This window comes from Empidonax traillii, unplaced genomic scaffold (assembly GCF_003031625.1).
Source record: "Empidonax traillii isolate 1590-97213 ecotype Southwest subspecies unplaced genomic scaffold, ASM303162v1 scaffold384:size1533304, whole genome shotgun sequence".
Taxonomy (NCBI): Eukaryota; Metazoa; Chordata; class Aves; order Passeriformes; family Tyrannidae; genus Empidonax; species Empidonax traillii.
The window spans coordinates 769,831-790,926 of record NW_020955577.1 but is presented as its reverse complement, the minus strand read 5'-3'; the positions used below and the strand labels follow the sequence as shown (position 1 = coordinate 790,926).

The following is a 21,096-nucleotide window of genomic DNA, read 5'->3' as shown; positions in this document are numbered from 1 at the left end:
GAGGGAGGCAGCCCACATCCCTGCTGCGTCACTGTGGCTGTCAGGATGGATCACAGACCACATTAACTCTTTAGAGATCTGCATGTGTTTGTCAGCCTTCTGGAGCTGAAAATGTTCCCGTGAATAATATTATAGACAGCTTCTTTGAGTATGTGTAATATCATAAATAGCTGGAGGAACTAGGCTAGAAAAGCAATTAAGAAAGTGCCATCCCAGAGCAGCTGAACCTATAAACATTCAGTAAAACCTCAGTCAGAATCAAAGACAATACACTGAAAGTTCACTGCTTGTGAGGGTCTTGCTCATGGTACCACTGACATTCAGAGACATTGCACTTCCCTTGTGGAAGGGAAAGTTGAATGTCAGGGCTTCCTCATCGCTGAACTTTTATTTTCTGGAGTTCCTTGGGAGTTGGTCTTTGCAAATAATCTGATTTGGAGGAGTCTTGGGTGGAGTGAGAATTTGCATTGGGTGAGGTTTTCTAAACATTAAAAATGCAGAAATGAAACATAATTATTTAATTGCAAGTTTATCCCAAGCATGAAGTAATAATGCAATTCCCCCTGTTTCAGCATTTAGTCTCAAAAGCTTGTGCTATCATTGTGCATATTACTATATATTATGAACTGTATATTTTAATGAGAATACTGAGAGTACTGAATCAGGTAATACTCTAATTCTGTTAAACTTCTGTATCTGGCAAAATGTTTTTTATATTCATGAGCTCTCTCTAGACATACACAACTCTCAAACATTGTATACATCTTTTTGTATATCAAGTGAGTATATCAAGCTAAGTGAGTCCTTTCAGAGGAAAGACTTGCCCTCAGCTCCCTTTCAGATTATTTCTGTGTGCCTGTATTGACTGGATAGCATTTTCATATATTAACTATAAAAACCCCTTGAGATCTGTAATGTATACTCAATTGACAGCATTGTATGGGGACTTTTTTGCTTTGTTTTTGGTATTTGTTGGGGTGGTTTTTTTAAGTATTTGCAGAATACTTAAATATTTTGCATTAATTCATTGTTTGCTCAATTATTTGTTTGGTGAGAGAAAACGGGAACTGAAAAATTAACAGACTGCTGCTATAGAGGCACAGTAGGATTGTCTCGCTGTGGATCCCCATACTTTTTGTAAATACTTTTGTCCAGTATTTATATATATCAGTAAGATCCCCCCGAGTCACCTCTGTTTCATGCTGAACAGTCCCAGCTCTCACCCTCTCCTTGTATTTCAGATGCTCCAGTCCCTTAATAGTTGTTGAGACCCTTCTCTGGACTTGTTCCAGTATGTCCAAGTTCTGCAGAGCCTGGAACCTGTGCCCCAGCACCGTGGATGTGTCACACTAGTGCTGTGTAGAGAGACCTGTGGTGTTTAACATCCTCACCTCATCTTGATAGGGAGTGAACAATGAAACAACAAACCCCCCCTAATGAGTAAGCTTTTCAGGCCTGTAAAAACAAGGGTTGGTTGTAAAATACTACAGAAGACCTTCACAAAACTTGCTGACTGCACTTGGCAGATGAAATTTCCTGTTAGATCAAAGCAAATTAAAAATATTATAGGGTCTAATGCTCTTTACTCTTCAGTGATAATCCCCCATGAAACGTGAGCCTCTTGTTAAAAAGAATGTAAATGTTAGAAATTATAAAAAAAATAAATAGAAAATACTTCAGGAAGTATTCTGTTAAAAAAAAAAAACCAACCTTGTTGTTCTAGCATGTGTGCTGTTGAAGGTTATGTACTGTTTATGTCCCACTGCATCGAAAAGGATACAGCAGAACTGGAAAAGTCGCTTTAGTCTGCCGAGGAGTCCTAAACATGCACCTCTGAAATGTGTTTCAGGCAGTAATACAGTGATCCCCAGGGTCTTAATACCCTTCCTGAGGCATCAGAAGCTGGGATTTGGCCATTGCTGGAGGTGGACTCCTACAGAGAGTTTAGGTTTGCCCCAATACATCTGTTCATACATTAACTCAAAACTTCTGCCTCCGTTCCGAGTCGGTCTGACCAAGAAGCAGATGGTCAGTGCAGACAGATCAACAGAGGCATTGAGAATGGCAACAAACAGGTGCCACTCCTTTATGGCAGTAATGTGATTTTCTGGTTTTTGTTTTGTCTTGTTAAAAGATCTGTGAAAGAGATTTCCCCCAGAACTTGCACTGGGTTTTACCCTAATTTTCCATAAGAGACATATAAGGCTTTTTTCTGCCTTGAAGTACTACCGTGAGTTGGTCAAAAATATTGTTGGTAACTAAAAGTTGAGGTGAATATTTCAGTTTCTTTTCTGATGGTCTCAACTTATTCAGGGTGAGCTGCTAGTCATGCCAAACAGGTTAAGCTTGATCAGAAAGCCTACCGAAGCAGTATATTGTGATGTGTTCCTGTCATTGTCCCACAGTATTTGTTTGCCTCAGATGTATTTGTATAGCCTTACATGGGTATGTTAAGTTTCAGCATACCATTTGACTTACCAAGAGAGCAATTAAGCCCTAGTCAGGCTCTGCAGACTAATCAGGCATGAAGCGATTGCTTTTGGTTTTGTTTTGGCCAACAATAAAATGCCAAATCTCCTTCCATTTCCTCCACAGTTTGCAGACAACTTCTCATGAAGAAGGGACAGGTCTGTTACCTTGCCTAGCAGCAATCTGTTACAAAGCACTTCAGAAACAGAGCTCTAAAGAAGCAGGAAGAGCGAAACAGAAGTTATCAGGATCAGCACCATGGAGAACTGTTGATTCTCCTGACACAAAAGGCTTTGCTTTCTCACACTCTTTATGGCCATCTCACTCTTGGTTGTATGAGAAGATGAACACAGGTAAGATTTTCAATATGCTTTATTACCTTTTATTTGCTTATAACCTTTGATGATGTTCTGTTGAATGTGTATTTAATTTTTAAACACATCATGACTATTTCGTGCAGTCAGACTTCACAGCTGGCTTATGCACCCAGCACTGAACCAATAGGTGCACGGAGATCTCACAGGCTTTGTTTTTTGAGCAGTATTGAACAAAGCTTTCCCTTGGCCATTCATTATGCTGTCTACAGTCGATTCTCACCTTGAAGTTCATGGTAATCAGTTCTTTTGTGACATTTTGGAAGGTGAGAAACACGTGATAAAAACAACTTGGCGCAAAACAACCATCAGTGAAATAGAAGATGGGCTAGCAAGATCCCGGGGAAACAGGCATCCCATCAGAAGACCAAACAAGGAAGATCTCCTGGAATTCTACCTCCGTAGGCAGGATGACATCTTCACTCTGCCATGTCCCAGCTCCTTGAGGAGAGGTAACTGGAAAATTACCTATGTGGATTCCCACAATTTGGGAAATAGATACTCTTAAGAAGGGGCACACCGATTAAAAGGACAGGTTATCTTTGCTTCAATTCCTAATGGCCTACCGAAATCTAGGCTTGGGAGAGGAGGGGTTCCCAAATTCTGCTTACATAATTCAAAAATTCATTGCCACAAGCAGCCTTACCATATGATTTTATCTTAATGTGACCTAATCAGAAAGAAAGGGAACATCAATTGTGTAGTATACTACATACATTGAAAAGGATTATCAGAGTTTGACCTTCTGAAGACAAAAATAAACATTCCTACTGAAGTTCCCTAGAGAAAGATTTATGTTAAGAAAAAAAAAATAGCTTGTGTGTGTTTTGAACCTGGATCAGCTGACAGGGCTGGGTTACAGCAAAGTCCATGACACCAAAAAAGGCAATGAGGTCTTCAGAAGGAAGTGCACACAAGGACCATGAACACAGATTGTGTAGGAGGACAGCAGGAACTGTTGTCCTCCAAAGAAGGCAACTTTGCCTCTAAACTGCTTCATGAGAAAAGAGGAACACTCCTGCTCTGTTCTCCCTAGATGAAGGAGTTCAGAAGATTCTGTAGGAGCCCAAATTGCCAAATGTAAGCAAACAGATGCCTGGGTTTACTGTTCTGGGTCAGCTACAGGGGCAATGCCCAGCAGAGAATAATCTTGGTATTTTCAGGTAAAACCAACCTTTCTATCTGCAACTAGATTCCAGTTCTACTTCTGTTTTGTTAAACAGACATCGAAGTACTTCAGTGTTTCATGAAGATGCACGAACCACCTGGAGATGTCATCCGGGAAGAAGTTGTTATTGAGACTGAAGTTACTGAAATAGAGAAGAAAAATAATCTCACTGAAGCTGCGAACCAAATGCAAGAATAACAAATCACCAGCTAGAAGAGCTGTAAAAAAAAAAATAAAAGGCAATTTTCCAGATTGTGAGTATGACTGTGTGGGTGACACAGTTGCCAAATACAAAATTCTGTTGTCAATGATCACAAGACTCTGGTGGGGGGAACACAAAAATAACTATTAACAACTATTAACTATTGTAAAAGTATTTCTGCTTGAACATAATGCTCATCTATAATTTTGGAGAGATGTACTCTATTAGCTAAGAGATGTACCAATTCTATCTGTGTGAAAATAGAATAAAATTATGATTTAAAAAAATTATTTAAAAAAAAATTATCTTTGTAACTCAGTAATTGTAAAGAGCAGTTGAAACTACAATACTATATTAATATTTTTGTTCTCAGTTCTGTAAGACCATTTAGGGTGTTTGTTTATCATAACATACAATATCTTGTCAATCACAATAAACTGTGCTCTTTGCTTCTTGTATAATATTCATAAGGCTGCATTACCTCAAAGCAAGGCGATTGGATTGGATTGGATACCTGTGGCTAAGTCCAAACCATGGGGGTCAGTTCCTGGGTTTTGTGTGTATCCAAACTTTGCCAGGGTGACTGAGATGACTGTCATGTAGGACAGCAGAGCAGCAAGAGGGGAACCCTTGCCTCTTTTCAGAAGGAGCCCAAGGAGCCACATGCTTATTTATCCAGTTTGCATCCCTTTTTGCCAGAGAAGAATAGCATTCTGCTCCCAACAAAGCCATTGCCCAAATGCAAACTGCTCTCCACTATTGTTTTGGTAAAGTTCAGGTGAAAGGGTGGGCCTCTCCTCCCACAAGTTTCCTGCAGGCAGAAGGAATTGCAGTGTTATGCCTCAGGGCACAGGGCACATGTACTATGCATTGCTCAGTAATTACTGTATTACAGTAATATTACAGTACTATATTACTATATAAACTCTGTGGATTTCAGCTCTTAGCTACATGTTCCATCTTAAGAACTAAAATGCCTTAATGAAAATAACTGCTGGCTGGCCACAAAGCTCTGAAGTTCAACACAAGGCCATTAGTTCAGTAGTAGTGTATCCACTTACAATCCAGGGATGTTTGAAACAGAGTTTGAAACCCACCTACATTTTGGCATGGGGGGGATGCCAAACAAGGAAGGAGAGAGAAATGAGTGACCTGCTCAGCTTCTTCAGTTGCAGGACATCAAATCCTTTCCAATGGGATACTGATATCCCTTCTGCTGTTGAGTCCATTTTGCAGGTCTTCCTTTTGTTGTTTGTTGAGAAATTTTCAGCGAGAGACATTGCTCTCAGAGGTCCCATTCTTCAGCTATGTCCATCCCTAAGATGCTGTCTGGAGAGTCAGTCATTTCCCCATGTTACTGGGTGTTGTTCTGAACACAAGAAAAAACAGGACAGTGCAACCATTCAAACACCTACAAATAAAGTTAAAATGCTTTAGTAACAGTCACTCCTTGCGGCTCCACCTTCTTTAGAGATTTTATCACCATAATTTTTGCCTATTTGGATTATTTTTTTACATTCCCCAGTATAATAAAAAACTAAAATAAAAATGTGTTGTGTTTACTAAGGGAAGTTGTTCCATAGCTCTCTGAAAAAAAAAAAATTTCTTTTTATAGCTGGAAGTATAATACTTGAATCATCAGCAGCACTAAATTTAAGAAAGGTGTATTCTGATTAAAAATTTTTCCTTTTACATTACAATTTATTGATAAATAAGACAAATGGCAAGTACTTTTCATGTGGTGTAGCTCAAAAAAACAAAACTTCAAGGTGGTGTTAGGTCAAGGTGGTGTTGGACTTGATGACCTCAGAGGTCTTTTCCAACCTGATTCTGTGAATGAAAGCATTTTCTTCCCTCTCCCTATGAGGATGTGACAAGGAAAGCACCTGAGCTTCATTGGACTCAATGATCTTAAAGGTATTTTCCAAAACCTAAATAAATCAGGTAAGATAAGATTCCAGCCTAGCTAAGACAGTCCACAGAAGAGCAAAGGTCCCTGCAGTATGCCAAGGCAGCACAGGGACTTTACAGTGAAAACCCTGTGGACTGCAGAGAAAGAAAGGGAAACACCTGAGTGGAGTTACTCTGGTCACTCTGGTTACTACAAATATCTTTTAAGAGTTGTTATTCTTACCTTCTTATAGCTATTAATTTAATAAAGAAAGTCAAATCAGAAAAAAAATCTAGAGGAAGTGAAAGGAGAGAAGGGAGAGGAAGGTCTGGGATTAATCACTGCAACACACCGAACATGGGCGTACATCTCATCTTTGTAAGAAATTGAAGATTAAGATTTAACTCTGTATTAGCAATACACTGCTAAATTCTGAACATTTTGAACTACTGACAGTAAAGTAGCACCTACTCCCTTAAGGTTGACTGTTCTTCCTTGTATTTGAAGAGGGCATAACAGAGGCTGCAGGCTGAAACTGTATCTGGTTCCTGCTCTCATGAGTCTGTACTAAAAGTTAAAACATAAGCCCAGTGCAACTTTTACAGGCTTTCATTTGGGGCTTCTGGGTGCTAAGGTCACATATGTTCATAAAAAGAAAGCAAAAAACTGGAGAGATCTGTACATTTAAATTTAAGACCACTTATAGCTATTATCCTTCACAGGCAGCAGGAACCACTAAGCCCTGGGAATTTAGGCCATACAAGCACATCTCATACTGTTTGGAGCTGACTGGTTTGTAAAAAGTTTAGGGCAGAAAACTTTAGCATTAGTATGTGTCATTTCTCCTGTTCTGCTATTTACATATTTTCATTGGTATACTGAGACTGTCAATACATAAAATTAGTTTTTATTTCCCTTAGCAAATTTTTTTTCATTTTAATTGCATGAGGATTTTTTTAGTCATCATTAATTGGAAAGATTGAAAAAACATTTTAAAATCAATTTTAAGAGACCAAGTTAACATGCATACAAATATTAACAATCTGAAACTCAAATCATACCTCAGTGTTGGCTTGCTCAGGAAATGCAGATACATTCCTGCCATGAGGATGCCAGGATGGCAAAGCCAAATAACAATAGTTATAAAATTTGCATCCAACTTTCTAAGAAACTTATGCCCATATATAAGTAAAGTTTAGCAGAAAGCTACATACATTACATTTCAGACTCAGAGAAACAAAATTCCCTTAAAAGGTGACTGTTGAACACAAGTCCCTTCTTGTGGATGAGAGGTTTCAGTCTGGAGAAATCCAGATAATCCCCGTTACAGAAAATCATTACCTGCATCACTGACTATGTTTAGTGTTTATCCGAAGCTAGTCTTAAATTATTTAACAAGTAAATATAAACCGCAGTCACAGTTAACTGAATTAAACAAGTATATAAAGTGCTGGATGATTATGTCTTTTAACTCCTTTTCTGGAAAATAATTTAGAAAGTAAGAAAACTAAAGGCAACTATCAGAAGCCAAAAGATGACGTGAAACTTATGGGTTTGTCCCAAAATGAGCAATAATGTCTGAAGAACAGAGCACTGAAATGATGCATAAACTGGAATGGAAACTTCCACTTGAAAGATATATTGTAAATAAACCAATCCTGTAATCCATTAAGTAAAATGGCACATTTTATAATTTTTAAAAAACTCTTGTATGAGGCTCACAGGCCTGAGAATACACACAAAATAACTTGTCCAAAGTATTCCTTAAAAATAATTATAAATTATTTGTAACAGTTTCTTTAATGGAGATTGCAGGAGTAGGTCCCACATGAGTCCATATATAGCCCTTCTCTGGCCTTGTAGGAACGGTAGGGAAGGGAGATGATCGAGATTTGAAATATTCCGAAGGCGCGTGACAAACAAATTCTAAATATTCCATTTTCCTTGGGAGATCTTCTTCTGGTCCTAGGAAAGAAAATAAATCATCAAAGAAAAAATTTAAAGGCATAAAGTTGGAGCATGCAGGACTCAAAAATATGCAACAACAGCATTTAGAGGATTTGCCTTTGCAGTCAATGACTTTCCTGTCCAAGTAGCCTAAAATACTAGGCAAGAAACAGCTACCTCTATTTTTGCTTGGCTGGCCTTTTTCCCCCCCTTCATTTGAAGCATTCAGTTATTTATGTCAAGCACTGTAGTTATTTGGAATATATGCTATCTGTGGCCTGCCTGTCAAAGGGACTTTTCTGAATTATTAATAATTTTCTCACTGTTAGCAAAACACTCTCTATGCCAGTGCTTGCACACAGTGCATTTTAAATACCCAGGATAAAGATCAGGTAATTAAGGTCACTTTAAAAGAAACAAGCTTGGATTGGTATATCAGAATCAAAGTTACTACAGTATAAACCTATCTATAGAGTAATAATTTGATCTTTAAAGTTCCAAAAGTGTAACTGCGCCCATGAGCACACTCAGATAATCACAATACAAGATAGTCACTCACTGCAGTAGTGCTAATCATATTATACACACAAGATAAATGCTATTACAGTAAATGTTTACAGGATTAGGGTCTAAAATGTGGAACTTGCACAAATGAAATGAGAAGTTATAAAGTTCATTTAAAAGATACATTTCTGCATTAGTCTAGGCACATACAGGTACTTGTGTAAAGTGAAGGCTTAGAAATTACCTATGATATAGGATGCTGGGTCAAAACAGTCCTTGGGGCTGGTTTGTGTAGGAATGAGCCAGGTTAGTGCAGCACTCTTTTCACAGTATTGGTCCTGAATAAACCCGCGGATCTGAGCATAGTATGTTTTCCCATCCTGCTCATCAACCACTGAGACAACATCTCCAATTTGATAGTATACACCCTAGAAGACACACAAATTACACTGAAATCAAACAATCTGATTTTGTCAGCTTCACTCTGTGATTCTGATTCATATTTTAAGTATCGATACCTTAAATTTCATCTCAAATTACACCAGTCTTGAAAGGCAGCTTTAATTCAGCCACATGCAAAAGAATGGTGGCCTAAGAAAGAGAGCTGTTTCACCTAACCAGTCATCAGCACTGCTTGTGCAGTCCCCCAGTATCCAGGAGTTGGACCGCAGAGCAGAGATGGTCTCATTCAGTCAAAAGCAGAGGAGTGCAACACCACCTTCCAGGAAAAGTAACTGTAGTGGTTTCCCTGTGTGTGCAGGGGAAGCAGCTTTCTGTGTATGAAGAAGTTCACTCATTTGAGTGCAGCAGAGTTCCAAAACACAGATCCACCTCCTGCCATTTCCCACGGTGCTCTCTAAGACTTGAGGCTGCGCATCAGAGGCAACTCACTGCGAGCTGCAGCGGCGTCGCAGAGCCCAGAGCAGCCCCTGCACTGCCAAGGTGAGTTAGTCAGTCAAGAATCATCCAGGAGGGTTTGATTTTTAAAACAGATAAAGAACACAAAAACCCCAAACAATCCCCTTAACAACAACACAGCAAAGTACCAAACCAGCAACATTTTGCATATGGAGGCTAAGGAGAAGTTTTGTTATAATTCTTAGGAATTTCTGCTAGAAACACACAAGTCAGTAATTCTTTTCCGAACTAGTCAACAGCAAACAGATTCATCTGGGATGGCAGGTGTGAAGCATCAGGTCCTTAGAGAATATAGAGAATCTCAGTCCACCATTGGGTGTGCAGTCTTCCACTGACTATCCTGAGATTTTCTCTGGGGGGAAAAACAACTCAAATTGTTTGCTTGTACTGCTGGTAAACAGAAGCAAATTTCAGAACCTCAAAACCCTAACACCATGGCATGCTGGTGAGGCTACCCTCAAGCATGAATGATGTGAGTAGTCTCCCTTCTGCTTTCATTTCAGAAGTCAACAGATCTTGTTCCCAGGGTGTTCAAGATGCTTGCACCAGCTTGGAAACAGGAGACAGTTCAGATGTTGGGACACTGCAACTCATCTCCTCTACGGGCAATATCCTCTGTGTCTAAGGCAGGAAACATCACACAAATCTAAATAGTCAGCTCTAGTCAGTTTTGCTTGACCTCTGCACCGTGAAAGTCAAAAAGTTTAAAAATGTTGATTGCAATAATTACTAAGGAAACCAGATGCATCTTTTTCTTGGAAAAAAAACCCAAACAGGACAAGGATAACTATGTAAACTGCTTAAGTAAACTACCTTGCAAGACTTAACAGCAATAATTAATGCAGAACAAAATCCTACACAACTGCTAGGCAAGGAAGAACAGTTTCTGTGAATATATCCCTAGTGCTTTCACTATCTGTGATAATTCTTGAAATTGGAAATAGAAACAGCATGATCTTTTTTGCAATCAGATTGCCATCAACCATACCTTATAAAAGATTGATTCCGCTGTAATTATAGTGGATACGGACTCAGGAGCCTTGATGGGCTAAGAAAAGAACACAGAGATAGAAAATCAAGAGCGCTAAAACAAACCATCCATAAAATACCAGGATTTTTTTCACAGAACTCTCGTGAGCAGATTATATTTACAGCCCCTCCCGCGGGCTCCGGGTCCGCCCCAGCCCGGCACAGCTCCCGACCTACTCCCGTCCCCGCCCCGCTCCGCCACACACCGACTTACGTTCTTCAGCTTGAAGATGTGCCTCCTGCCCTTCCCCTTCGTGGAGACCTTCTTCTCCGCGGCGGGCGCCGACTTGTACTTGGTGTTCCTGAGCCGCGCGGAGCGGCGGTGGATCTCCTGCTTGCTCTGGGGGGAGCGGTGGGATGAACACGCAGGGGAACGCGAAACACCCCAGCCCCAGCAGCTCCGTCACCCTCACCCCGTCACCCTCTCCCCCTCACCCTTCCCACCTGTTTCCCGCCGCCGCCGCCGCCGCCGCCCCCCCCGCCCCCGTTGCTGTGCTGGGCGGCGGCCGAGGTGGTGGCGAAGGCGGCGGGCGCGGGCGGCGCCGAGCGCGCCGTGCAGTTGTTGCACAGGATCTCGCCCTGCCCGCCCTTCTTCCACATGGAGGAGGACGTGCTGCGGCACACGCTGCAGGTGGGCTTCAGCCCCAGCGGCATGGTGAGCCCGGCGCGGGGCCCGCGGGCCCGGCTGCGAGCGGCGAGAGCGCGGCGGCCTCACGGGCCCCGGCGCCGGCCCCTTCCCGCTGGCGGCGGATGTGGCGGCGGCGGGGCCGGAGCGGCGGGGCCGGCCCTGCCCTCTGCTGGCGGCGGCGGCGGCGCTCGGCCCCCGCGGGGAACGGAGCCCCGGCCCCCGCGGGGAACGGAGCCCCGGCCCCCGCGGGGAACGGAGCCCCGGCCCCCGCGGGGAACGGAGCCCCGGCCCCCGCGGGGAACGGAGCCCCGGCCCCCGCGGGGAGCACCTCACGCCTTGGCAGAGAGAGCTGTGTCCCGTCAGGGACTGAGGCGGGCAGGGAGAGACCCGGTGGGAGCGTCTGGGGCTGTTGAGGAAGGTTGCGCGGAGAGCTCAGCAACCTCCTGCAGGGGCTCCACAGGGAAGGCAGAGAGGGGCCCTTCTGCAGGAACTGTGGTGATTGGACAGGGAGTAATGGGTACAAACCGAAAGAGGAGAAATTTAGGTTAGGTATTAGTAAGAAATAATTTACTGAGGGTGGTGAGACACTGGAAGGTGCCAGGGAAGTTGAACACCATGGCAGGGTTCAAAGCCAGGTCAGACAAGGCCTTGAACAACCTGGTCTAGTGGGAGTGTCCCTGCCCACGGCAGGGGGTTTGGGGCAAGGTGATCTTTAAGCTCCCTCAGCATTCTGTGATTCTGTGCAGCAGAGCACAGAAGCTGCCTCTGGTACCTGTGCCATTCCCATTTGCAGGCACTGGCACCCAAGGATTTACAGCAATCATTCTTCCTGCTCAGAGGACAGGAGATGGACTCCAGTAGTTGTCCTGATTCAGGAGAATAGTGTTAGTGGATCTTACCCTCAACATACATGAAGTTTTGGTCTTAAGCCAACTGCCCTTGTTGCATGACCCCTTTGTCACATATCAAATAGTTTAAAACCTAGGGAAATGAACATGTGTCTTAGTGAAACTTTCAGAGCTCCATGGAGGACCCATGGACCTAACATCCTCACCCTGATGTGAGTCTCTGACCATCCCATGGAGATGTTTCTCTAGTCTGATGTTAAGAAAGAAATGCCCACTCATGCACAATGATTTGCAGTCTCTTAGTTCCCATGCTCAGTGTTTGTCTTAGGTTTTATTTGAACCTTCTTTGGTGCAAATTAAATTGATTTTTGTCCTGTTCTCAGTGGACACAAATAGACATAATTTCCAGGGATCTATTTACAGATATTCCATTCATGCAGTGTGCAGTGGCTAGAAGCCTTGCCTGGACTGGTATTGGCTCATGGACAGCTATGCTTAACCTCTTGCACTCTTCTCTTTCATACCAGCTTTGACTTTCTTGTCTCGGGTCCCCAACTTTTTTCCTCAATTTTGATTTAAATCCCAATTTACCTTCAAGCTGTTTATACTTCTTGGGTACTGTTTTGTTGTGGGTTTTTTTCTGATTCTTTAATGCATCCCTCTATAGTTTTATCTTGCTGATCAGTGATCTCACAGAGACCTTTAAACTCTTCCCACCACTTTTATTCCCAGCTTCTGCCTGCTTTTCTTCCCAACCACCCACCTCAGCCATCCTCCACTGCTGGGGCCCTCTCAGTGCTATCAAACTGGCTTAGCATCACTAGTCTATGTAGAAATAGGCTAGAAATGAATGACAGTGATGTCCATTTCTGTCCAGATAAGTATTTAATACTTTGTGAAGGTTTTCATTTTGCGAATTTTTTTTAAGATACATTGCTAATGGATAACAAAATTAGAAGTAGGTTTTATCAACTCCAGTTTTGCTGTAGCCTTCCTACCATCTTCCCAACTCTGGGCTTCTAACCCTTTCCAAAACAAGGCTGCAGTCTTTTCTGCCACAAATGTAGAATGTGTGTTTTACATATATCTGTATATTCTTAATAGGCTACTGGATGTTGTTGTGATAACTTATTCACTGTAATTTTTCTTTCCGCTTTTAAATAATAACTTGAATAAAAAAACTCAAACTGAAAAAGCTCAATCTTTAAGAAACCTAATTTAAGGTGATAATTCAATGGGTTTTAGCCAACCATATTTATGTTACGTTGTCAAAAAGTTTTATTTCAGCATTTCTTGGCAAAGCCACGCTTTGACTATCATTTCAATGTAATTCAAGGTCAAACAACACCTTGAGATCACAGTGCACTTGGTATTTTATTCTGTTGGCCTCATGAAAGACCAGGAAGAGGCAGGGATGGCTGTCAGTGCTGTTTGATCACTCCCTACCTCACCTGAGAGGTAATGGAAAGAGCAGTGGTTAGCGTATTTTGTCAAAAAATTAAAACCAGCATGTCTTTTGTTTTAGTTCTGCCCAACAGAACTAGCATGGGAGACCTTTTTTGGTTACTTGATATGTAATTTTGTGTAGGCAATAGCTGAAATGTTTTGATTTGACAGTTGCTGAACCAGTTATGGGTAGCAGAGGGGGGCTCAGGACTTCTTAAAAGTTACCCTCTCTAAGTTCTAGTGGATCCTAAGTTTTAGAATATCGATCCTAAATTCTGAGCATCCTCTTAGTTTTCTGGTTCTCCTTAATAGAACTAGCCTGTCTTCAAAGTGGATTGAAAGGCAACTCTCTGTGGCCTGACTGGAAATGCTGGATTTAGCTGAGGAATTCTGCACAGTGTAAACTCAGATTAAGCTGGAGAGTAAAACTCTTTTCTTCCAATTAATGGGAATTTACACTTAATTTTATTTTTGCCCCAGTAAGAGAAAGGGCTGCCTGTTGGAGTCATCAGAACCCATCCCTGCTCTGAGGTACTTCAGATGTAAACAGACAGGAAAAAGAAGTGGAGAAAACAAATGTTGGCTCCACCTGGGGAGGGGGCTGTGTTAGAAACACATTCGCTGTCATTGCAGAACCCTTTCTTCCTGGGAGCTCTCAGTGAGAGTTTTTTATTGGAAATGTTGCACATCCATGCACACTCTGTTCATTTCCTGCTTGAGTAGTTGAATTGTTCTGCAGTGGATTTCCTTGCATTGTTTCCTCTTAGCTTCCTACTGCTATCTGGTAGTCTGCTGGCACACAGCTGAAGAATCCTTTGTTCTTAATTCTGAGTGTCACTGTTCCAGTTAGCTGCAGAGGATGCACTTGGAATGCTTTTCCAGAAATATTTGTATTGTAAATGAATGAAATTGGTTATGAATCTGATGGACTGGTGCACTCTGCATTTCCACATGGTCCTGCACTAAGGTACTTACTGTGTCTTTTGTGAGAAAGGCAAGTTTTATTCTCTTAATTCCCACAGCCAAAACTGATGCTATTCTTGAGATGTGCTGCACAATTATTACTTGCATAGGCAGCATGCACCCGTCTTTGCAGTTTCTGGGTCTTAATTACTCCTTCAAGTGTATGGTAGAGCCAAGAACTAACCTCAGATTTTGTGAAGTCTTTGGTTTTTGGCCCTGTGGACATGGGTAGTTAAACCAGTGGCAGAGATAACATAAAATGACCACAAATGCTTGGTTCTTTTAAAGTATGTCAAAGCTGTCTCTAAAGCGACTTTATTTGTACTCTAGAATGCTTCTGTGATAGAAGAATAGCAATAAATAACACCTTTTAACAAAAGTTAGTATTTCTGCACTTGTCATGTTTTGTTGGTTTGGGCCCTCAGGACTTACTCCTGTAACAAATGGCAGTTTGTCACCACTACATTTCCTTGCAGATGGAGATCTCATAGTACCAGCTTTCTGTTTAGCAGGTTATCTTTACAGGTTACTGTTTCTGCTTCATTTGAGACAGTTTTTGAGGACTTGGAGTAGTTTTGACATTAAGTCTTTGAACAGGATTTGAATTAGTGGTTCCAGCTAAACTGCGTGCCACAAAAAAATACTTCAGGCTTAGTTTTCAGCCTATACAGTGCTGCTGCGATGATGTGGGCCTTGGGTGCAACCTCACCTGTGACTTTGGAATTAACTCTTTTTGCACTAGTGCCAATAGTAGGTACTGCTGTTAACTGTGACTAAGGAAACTAATTTTCTTTGTGTTCTTTGTTAAAGAATGTTTCCATGTCTCCATTATAGGCCTGTATGATGGCTGTGAGTCAACACTGATGTGTCCCTGAAGGCAAAACATGCACATTCCCACTGTACATGTAAATTAACTTGCTAATCACATAGGCTTTCTCTTTAATTAATTAGTAAAAATATATAAAGGAGACCTGCCAGTTGTACATGATTTCACAATAAGTGCAAACCAACCTCAGTTATTTACCATTGCCAGTTTATTACTGTTTACTCTGAGATTTCAAAAACAGGAGATAAGTTTGTCCTTTTCAGTCAACTGCATTTAACAGGTTACTTGGGATTGTCATTGTAGAATTTTTTAATGAATTTCCCCTCTGGGGCAGGCAGCTCCCTGCTCACTTTGCACAAATAGGGTAAATGTGGCTTTTACTTAGGCCATCAAAGAGTCATGGTCAGAGGGAGGGGCCTCAAACTCCAGGTGCCTGAACTGAAAATAAAGACCACTGATTTCAAAGTAAGTTTGTTTTGATTTTTAAATTGGAGAATGTAAAGTTTTCTGCTATAACATGTATAAACTCTAGCATTCTTTGCAATCACGTTAGTGAATCTTGGCTGTATCATTAATATGACACTGCTGTTTGTTTACCTCCCTAAAGGCTTGTTGAGGTTACCTACACGGTTGCCATATTAAACAATGCAGACAACAAGGCTGACTGTAGAATTTGCAGAGTAAAAATACCAGTGTCCAAGCAAGACCTTCTTTCCAATAGATTATTATAAATAAAACTGATCTGAGAATTAGAGCAGAAGGTGCAGTGGCCAAAATATAACTGATGAATAATTTGCATAGTTCACTGTTGCTCAGAGAAAAACATCTGTGTTCATAAACTGATAAATACTCCCTGAAACTATGTGAAGGTAAATAATTTAAATGGAATGAACAACTCTGGTGTAAAAAAAGATAAAATCCCCCATAATTTTTCCAGTACCTCATGGTGGATAAGACACTTTTGCTTGGATGAAAAAAATCACTCTAATATGAATCCTGAAGATTAGGTACTCGCAGTACTGAACACCTTTGTTAAATATTTCCTTGTTTATATTCCATTTATCTGGATATTCATCTAAATGACCTAAAAAGTAAAAAAACTATGCAAAAACCTTTCAAAGTTTGCATTTCAGTGCAGAAAGGATTTCTGTAAAGATGAAGACCTGCATAATTTTAAAATAACACCACCCTGTTAACAATTAACTTTAACATTCCACTAGTAAGAGGTAACCTTAAGTAACTATGAAGAGCTGAGGAAGAAAGAGCTTTGCAGTTAAATTAGAAAACATTTTTTCTTTACTTTGTTATTATTTTTTTTAGTATTTTTTTATTAACTAAAATTGTTTTATGTTGTTATGTATTTGGGGAATAGTATTAATTCTACTCTTGTCGATTTTTGAAGTGGAACGAAAGCATGTCATTGCAGAAAGTCAAGGCTTCATTAATTTCTTTGCTCTCCTACAAAGACTGATGGCAAACATAGCTTTATGCAGTATTTACAGTTGATCTTTTCGATGCACATCTTTTGCCTTACTCTTCAGTTAAGAGGACAAGATGCTAAAAATGACACTCAGACTTGCATCATCAATGGTTTCTCTACATCTCTCAAGTTTCCATATCTGGCTGATCTACAGAAGAGTAATAAGGACAATAATCACTATATTGTCTAATTCTAAGGAGATTGTCTAGACAATATTTTGTAAAGAAACTAGCTATCATTATATCCATGTTTACTTCCATTCTTACCAACCTCTGTGAGTATTAAAGTGGGATGCCTTCTGTGAGGGTGCAGAGGCACTGGAACAGGTTGCCCAGAGAAGCTGTGGATGCTCCATCCTTGAAAGCGTTCAAGGCCAGGTTGGATGGAGTTCTGAGCAACCCGGTCTGGTGGAAGGTGTCCGTGCCCATGGCAGGGGGATTGGAACAGGATGATCTTTAAGGTCCCTTTCAGTTGAAACCATTCTGTGATCTTGGCATGAGTGGAGGAGGAAGTTGATGGCATTACTATAACAACGAACAGTTCAGCGCCTGTCCCAGAGGCGCTCTGGAATTGCCTGGTAACAATGGAGACTGGGTATTAAGTGGCACTTAAATAACACTGATTAACAGAATCTTCCACAAAAATTAGCCCCACCCTCTCTTTAGCACCACTATTTGTAATGACGAGGCATTAATATACAAAGAACAAGTGCAAAATAAGGCTGTAGCAATTAATATCTGGTTTAGATTTTGTTTCCAAAGCTTAATGATGGTACCTTATATTTACAAATTTATTTACCTTATGTTTACACATCAAAACATTTAACTTACTACATGGTCCCCAGCTAATGTGGCACGGGACTAAACATATCCTAAAAATGTCTGTCAGCAGTCTCAAGGATCTGCTACAATAAGTCTAAGATGTAATAAGACAGAAAGGAATTAGTTTAAGTAATAAATGTTTAATCAAAGAATTTTACATATTATTAACAGCATTCATTTGGCCAAACATCTACATGGTTGTAGTATCCTACTTGTATATAAAGTGGGAATGTATCAAGTATAGACTATGAAAGTGCAAATAACAATTCAAGGTTAGAGTAATTTTTTTTACATTATAAAATTAACAGGTTTACAAAATAGTCTTGCCAAACTTTTATTTTTGAATTGTAAAGTCAATGAATATGGTGTTAAAATAAGTACCAAGAAAATACAAATTTAATAGGCTAATTTCATGCTCATAAGAGTAACACGGAAACAATGGATATACTGCACAACCTAACCAAATTACAAAAAACCAGAACCCACAAACTTCACTATCTTCACAGAGAGCACTCTTACATATCTTACTGTAACTTTGCAAGACATCTCAATGCAATGCATATTCTTTTTGTGAGAATCTTTCTATTCAGAAATTCAAGGAAGCTATGTGAGTTAAACAACTTTCAGACCAATTCATGATGACAGGTCGTGAAGGACTGTTTTAGTTGAAGGACTTTATACCTATAGGTATTTTTCAAAGGCTCAATATTATGTCAGGAGTAGAGTGGCTAGAGGAAAAGTTGGAAAATTATTTGAGACTATTCTATTACTTTTCTCTAAAGATGCTTGCAAAATGGACAAGGTTTTATGGGGTAAAGGTAAAATACTCTTTATTTCGTTTTTTACTAATATGGACCTTGTGACTTCAAGGTTCCAAAGCTGAATTTGCATGAATTAGTTACCAAAACACTCACTTAAACTCACAGTAATCAATACATAAACTTTGCTATCATGACACTTGCCTATTCACACTCAGTAGTAATAAACTTTTATATCATATCAACAAATCTCTGGTAACAGTTAAGCAAAACTTAAAACGGAGTGTATGTAATTTGCTCATGTTATGACAAGTTTTGATTATATGTAATTAAAACAGCCATTTGAACAACTTACTCTAGTTGTAATTACATACTGTACCATTGTATCTCACTAACTGTAGATTGATGCTTTTAAGCAAATCTAAAACCAGTATATTTTGTTTTTTCACGGTACAACAACTAGGAAAAGGTTTTTTTGTGGTTTGTTTTTTTATTTTTTTTATTTTTTATTTTTTTTCTTACACTAAACAGTAATCACACAGCAAATGAATATTGTGCAATTGAACAAATACCTAGTAGTGTTTTGTTTATGCAAAAACACTGACTGAACGTTTAGTTATTTACTGTAAAGGCAAGGCCATGGGTGGTTTTATGGAGGTCTTTGCAATTAATAGCATAGTTACTCCAGAACAGACACTGAATTTGAATTACTTGTTTAACTGTGGCAACTATCCAGTTGGGTTAGGCAAAGGCACCGTAACGTGTTGAGCAGAATGTGTTATCTGAACTTTTAATTGTGGGATTGACTAATATATGAAAATTCTGTATTCCTATATTTTTATAAAATGTTATCATTAAAAGTAATTGCACTATTAGTGCATAAAATGCTTTGTAGAATTATGAAAACAAAGAACTATGATTGCACTTCCGTTAAAGTGTCTCTTAAAATACAGCATAGCTGTTGCTAGCTCACTGTATTTTAATATTTAAAATAACTGTTTAACAGCAGCATTAGGTTTTATTAACTTAAGATACAGGCTACATTTAATTAAATGCAGTCACCATGGCAACACATGCCAGTTAAATTTAGAGAAGCAATGCTACCCAGTGGTTTCTTTCACTGCTAAGAATTGTGGGATTAGTTGGATAGGGTAACACTGCACTGTTTCATTAGGCTACCGCCAGTTAACCATTCACAGTTTGGCACATTTGGACTGTAAATAGACATGAAAAAATCTTTGATTTTAATGGGAAAACAATATCCCCTAAAACTTGTTCCTGGAGCAGTACTAAAGAGAAGCATTAAATACCTCTGTTCACACTGCTAACAAAAATGCAAAATGAGTAAGGAAAAGTTACAGAAAACAAAACCAAAAAGCAAATGAACTGCCAGATGGTATTTTGGTGAAATAATGAGTTCTAAAAAAATGGAATAAACTATTTTTTTAGGAAAACCAACCAAAATAATCAGTGTAAGCCTTTAATCCATACTTTCAAGTTAAGGATCATCAACCTAAGGCTAATCAGATGCTGCATTGTATTAGGAATGTGGAATACAACCTACTTATTCCTTTCTCTTGAGAGCAAAAAGGCAAGTACTACCTAATTAAATGCAAAGGATATTCCTTGAAAGGTTCACATTATTATGAAGAACTACAATTCAAGAGAATTCCTAAATATCCTTGTTACATCAGTGGTTATAACTGAGCTGTAGTTATGTGGATCAAAGCCTCCATAATGCTTACTCCACATACTGTACCATCTGTCACTGCCATTCTTTTACTCCAGATTTAGTTTTTATTCATACCAGATGCACATGTTCAATCCATTCACTTGAGGTTTGAGGAGTCTGACTTGAAGTATCTCCTGAAGCATCCACGGTGCTTGTTACCTCCCTGTTATTATCACCAATTTGTGATACCGTTTCACTCGGAATAATGTTTTCTTCAGAAGTGCTTTCCTCTGTTTGGGTTCCTCTGCCTTCGTTTTTGAGTGCATCCTCAAATAGTGCATGCTCTTCCTGAGGCTCCAGCCCTGTGTCTATAAGATTTGGTTGCCCTGCTGGCCCATCTTCAGCACTGGGTTGCTGTGACTCCTCATCTGTTTCTGTACTTGTTGAGGGGATCAGAGCAATACTCTGTGGGTTCATGTCATGAAACCAGGCCATAATATTTCCAAGTAGATTTTCATTGGTATTGGGATCTTGACTGCTGGAATCAGCATCACTAGATGTTGAGTATAATCCACTTCTTGTATCACTGCAGGGGTGTGAATGAAGACGATCAGCTGAAAAAGGATCACTGCCTGCACCCAGTCTCATCAGACTGTCACCAAGTTCTAACAGCTCAGAGCTGCTCAAAGCGCCTCTTGGGTTGTCTATACTTATGGGAGCAGAGTCCAGTCTTGTAGGCAAAGAGGTACCTATTGCTCCTAAAGATGCCTCATTATTTAGAAAGTCTCTCGTTTCTTCATCTATGGCCAAGCCAGATTCTTGTAATGACAGCTGAATAGCTAGCAGGATGTTTGGGTCATCTTCATCCAAAGAACTCAGAGCCTGTGGAAATATGTAAGGTTGCTCTCAGCATAAAACTTGCATCTTGTTACATATTTTGGATTTGGGCTCAAATCTGAAATTCATTCATTATTCCTATAGGTCATTCATCAGAATCATTTCTTACTGACAGATAGACAACACAATTTAAAAGATGTCTATTGTTACATTAGCGATTGTTCAGCAATTCTTACCAGTGTGAACGTGTAATTTGTTGTCCTAGATTCTCCCTTTCTCATTGAAGAATTAAGAAAATTTGCAGAGAAAAAATGA

General features: G+C 40.0%; 3 protein-coding genes across 7 annotated transcripts in view; 1 reads left to right on the top strand and 2 right to left on the bottom strand.

Annotated features, from left to right (window-relative positions):
* The first annotated feature begins 826 nt into the window (after positions 1-826).
* Positions 827-4,815, top strand: LOC114062127. Of its 2 annotated transcripts, XM_027893208.1 has the most exons (4): positions 827-1,137; positions 2,596-2,822; positions 3,110-3,295; positions 4,067-4,815. In XM_027893208.1, exons 2-4 carry the CDS (start codon positions 2,813-2,815, stop codon positions 4,207-4,209), a joined length of 339 nt encoding a protein of 112 aa, XP_027749009.1. In that variant the 5' UTR covers positions 827-1,137; positions 2,596-2,812; the 3' UTR covers positions 4,210-4,815. The 2 variants fall into 2 exon arrangements, with proteins under 2 accessions (XP_027749009.1, XP_027749008.1); XM_027893207.1 differs by lacking the exon at positions 827-1,137 and having other exon boundaries at positions 2,156-2,822.
* Positions 4,816-6,995: 2,180 nt separating this feature from the next.
* Positions 6,996-11,235, bottom strand: GATAD1 (GATA zinc finger domain containing 1). Its single transcript, XM_027893206.1, has 5 exons — positions 10,947-11,235; positions 10,717-10,842; positions 10,462-10,521; positions 8,800-8,983; positions 6,996-8,069 (listed from the first exon to the last, which is right to left on the bottom strand). The coding sequence occupies exons 1-5, from the start codon at positions 11,154-11,156 to the stop codon at positions 7,879-7,881; spliced, it is 771 nt and encodes a 256-aa protein (XP_027749007.1). The 5' UTR covers positions 11,157-11,235; the 3' UTR covers positions 6,996-7,878.
* Positions 11,236-17,634: 6,399 nt separating this feature from the next.
* Positions 17,635-21,096, bottom strand: part of ANKIB1 (ankyrin repeat and IBR domain containing 1) — an 84,017-nt gene continuing 80,555 nt past the window's right edge. For all 4 annotated transcript variants that reach the window (XM_027893223.1, XM_027893227.1, XM_027893224.1 and 1 more), the window contains one exon: positions 17,635-20,826. In XM_027893223.1, coding sequence (XP_027749024.1) covers positions 20,074-20,826 — 753 coding nt within the window. In that variant the 3' untranslated portion in view covers positions 17,635-20,073. The remainder of the gene's footprint in view (positions 20,827-21,096) is intronic.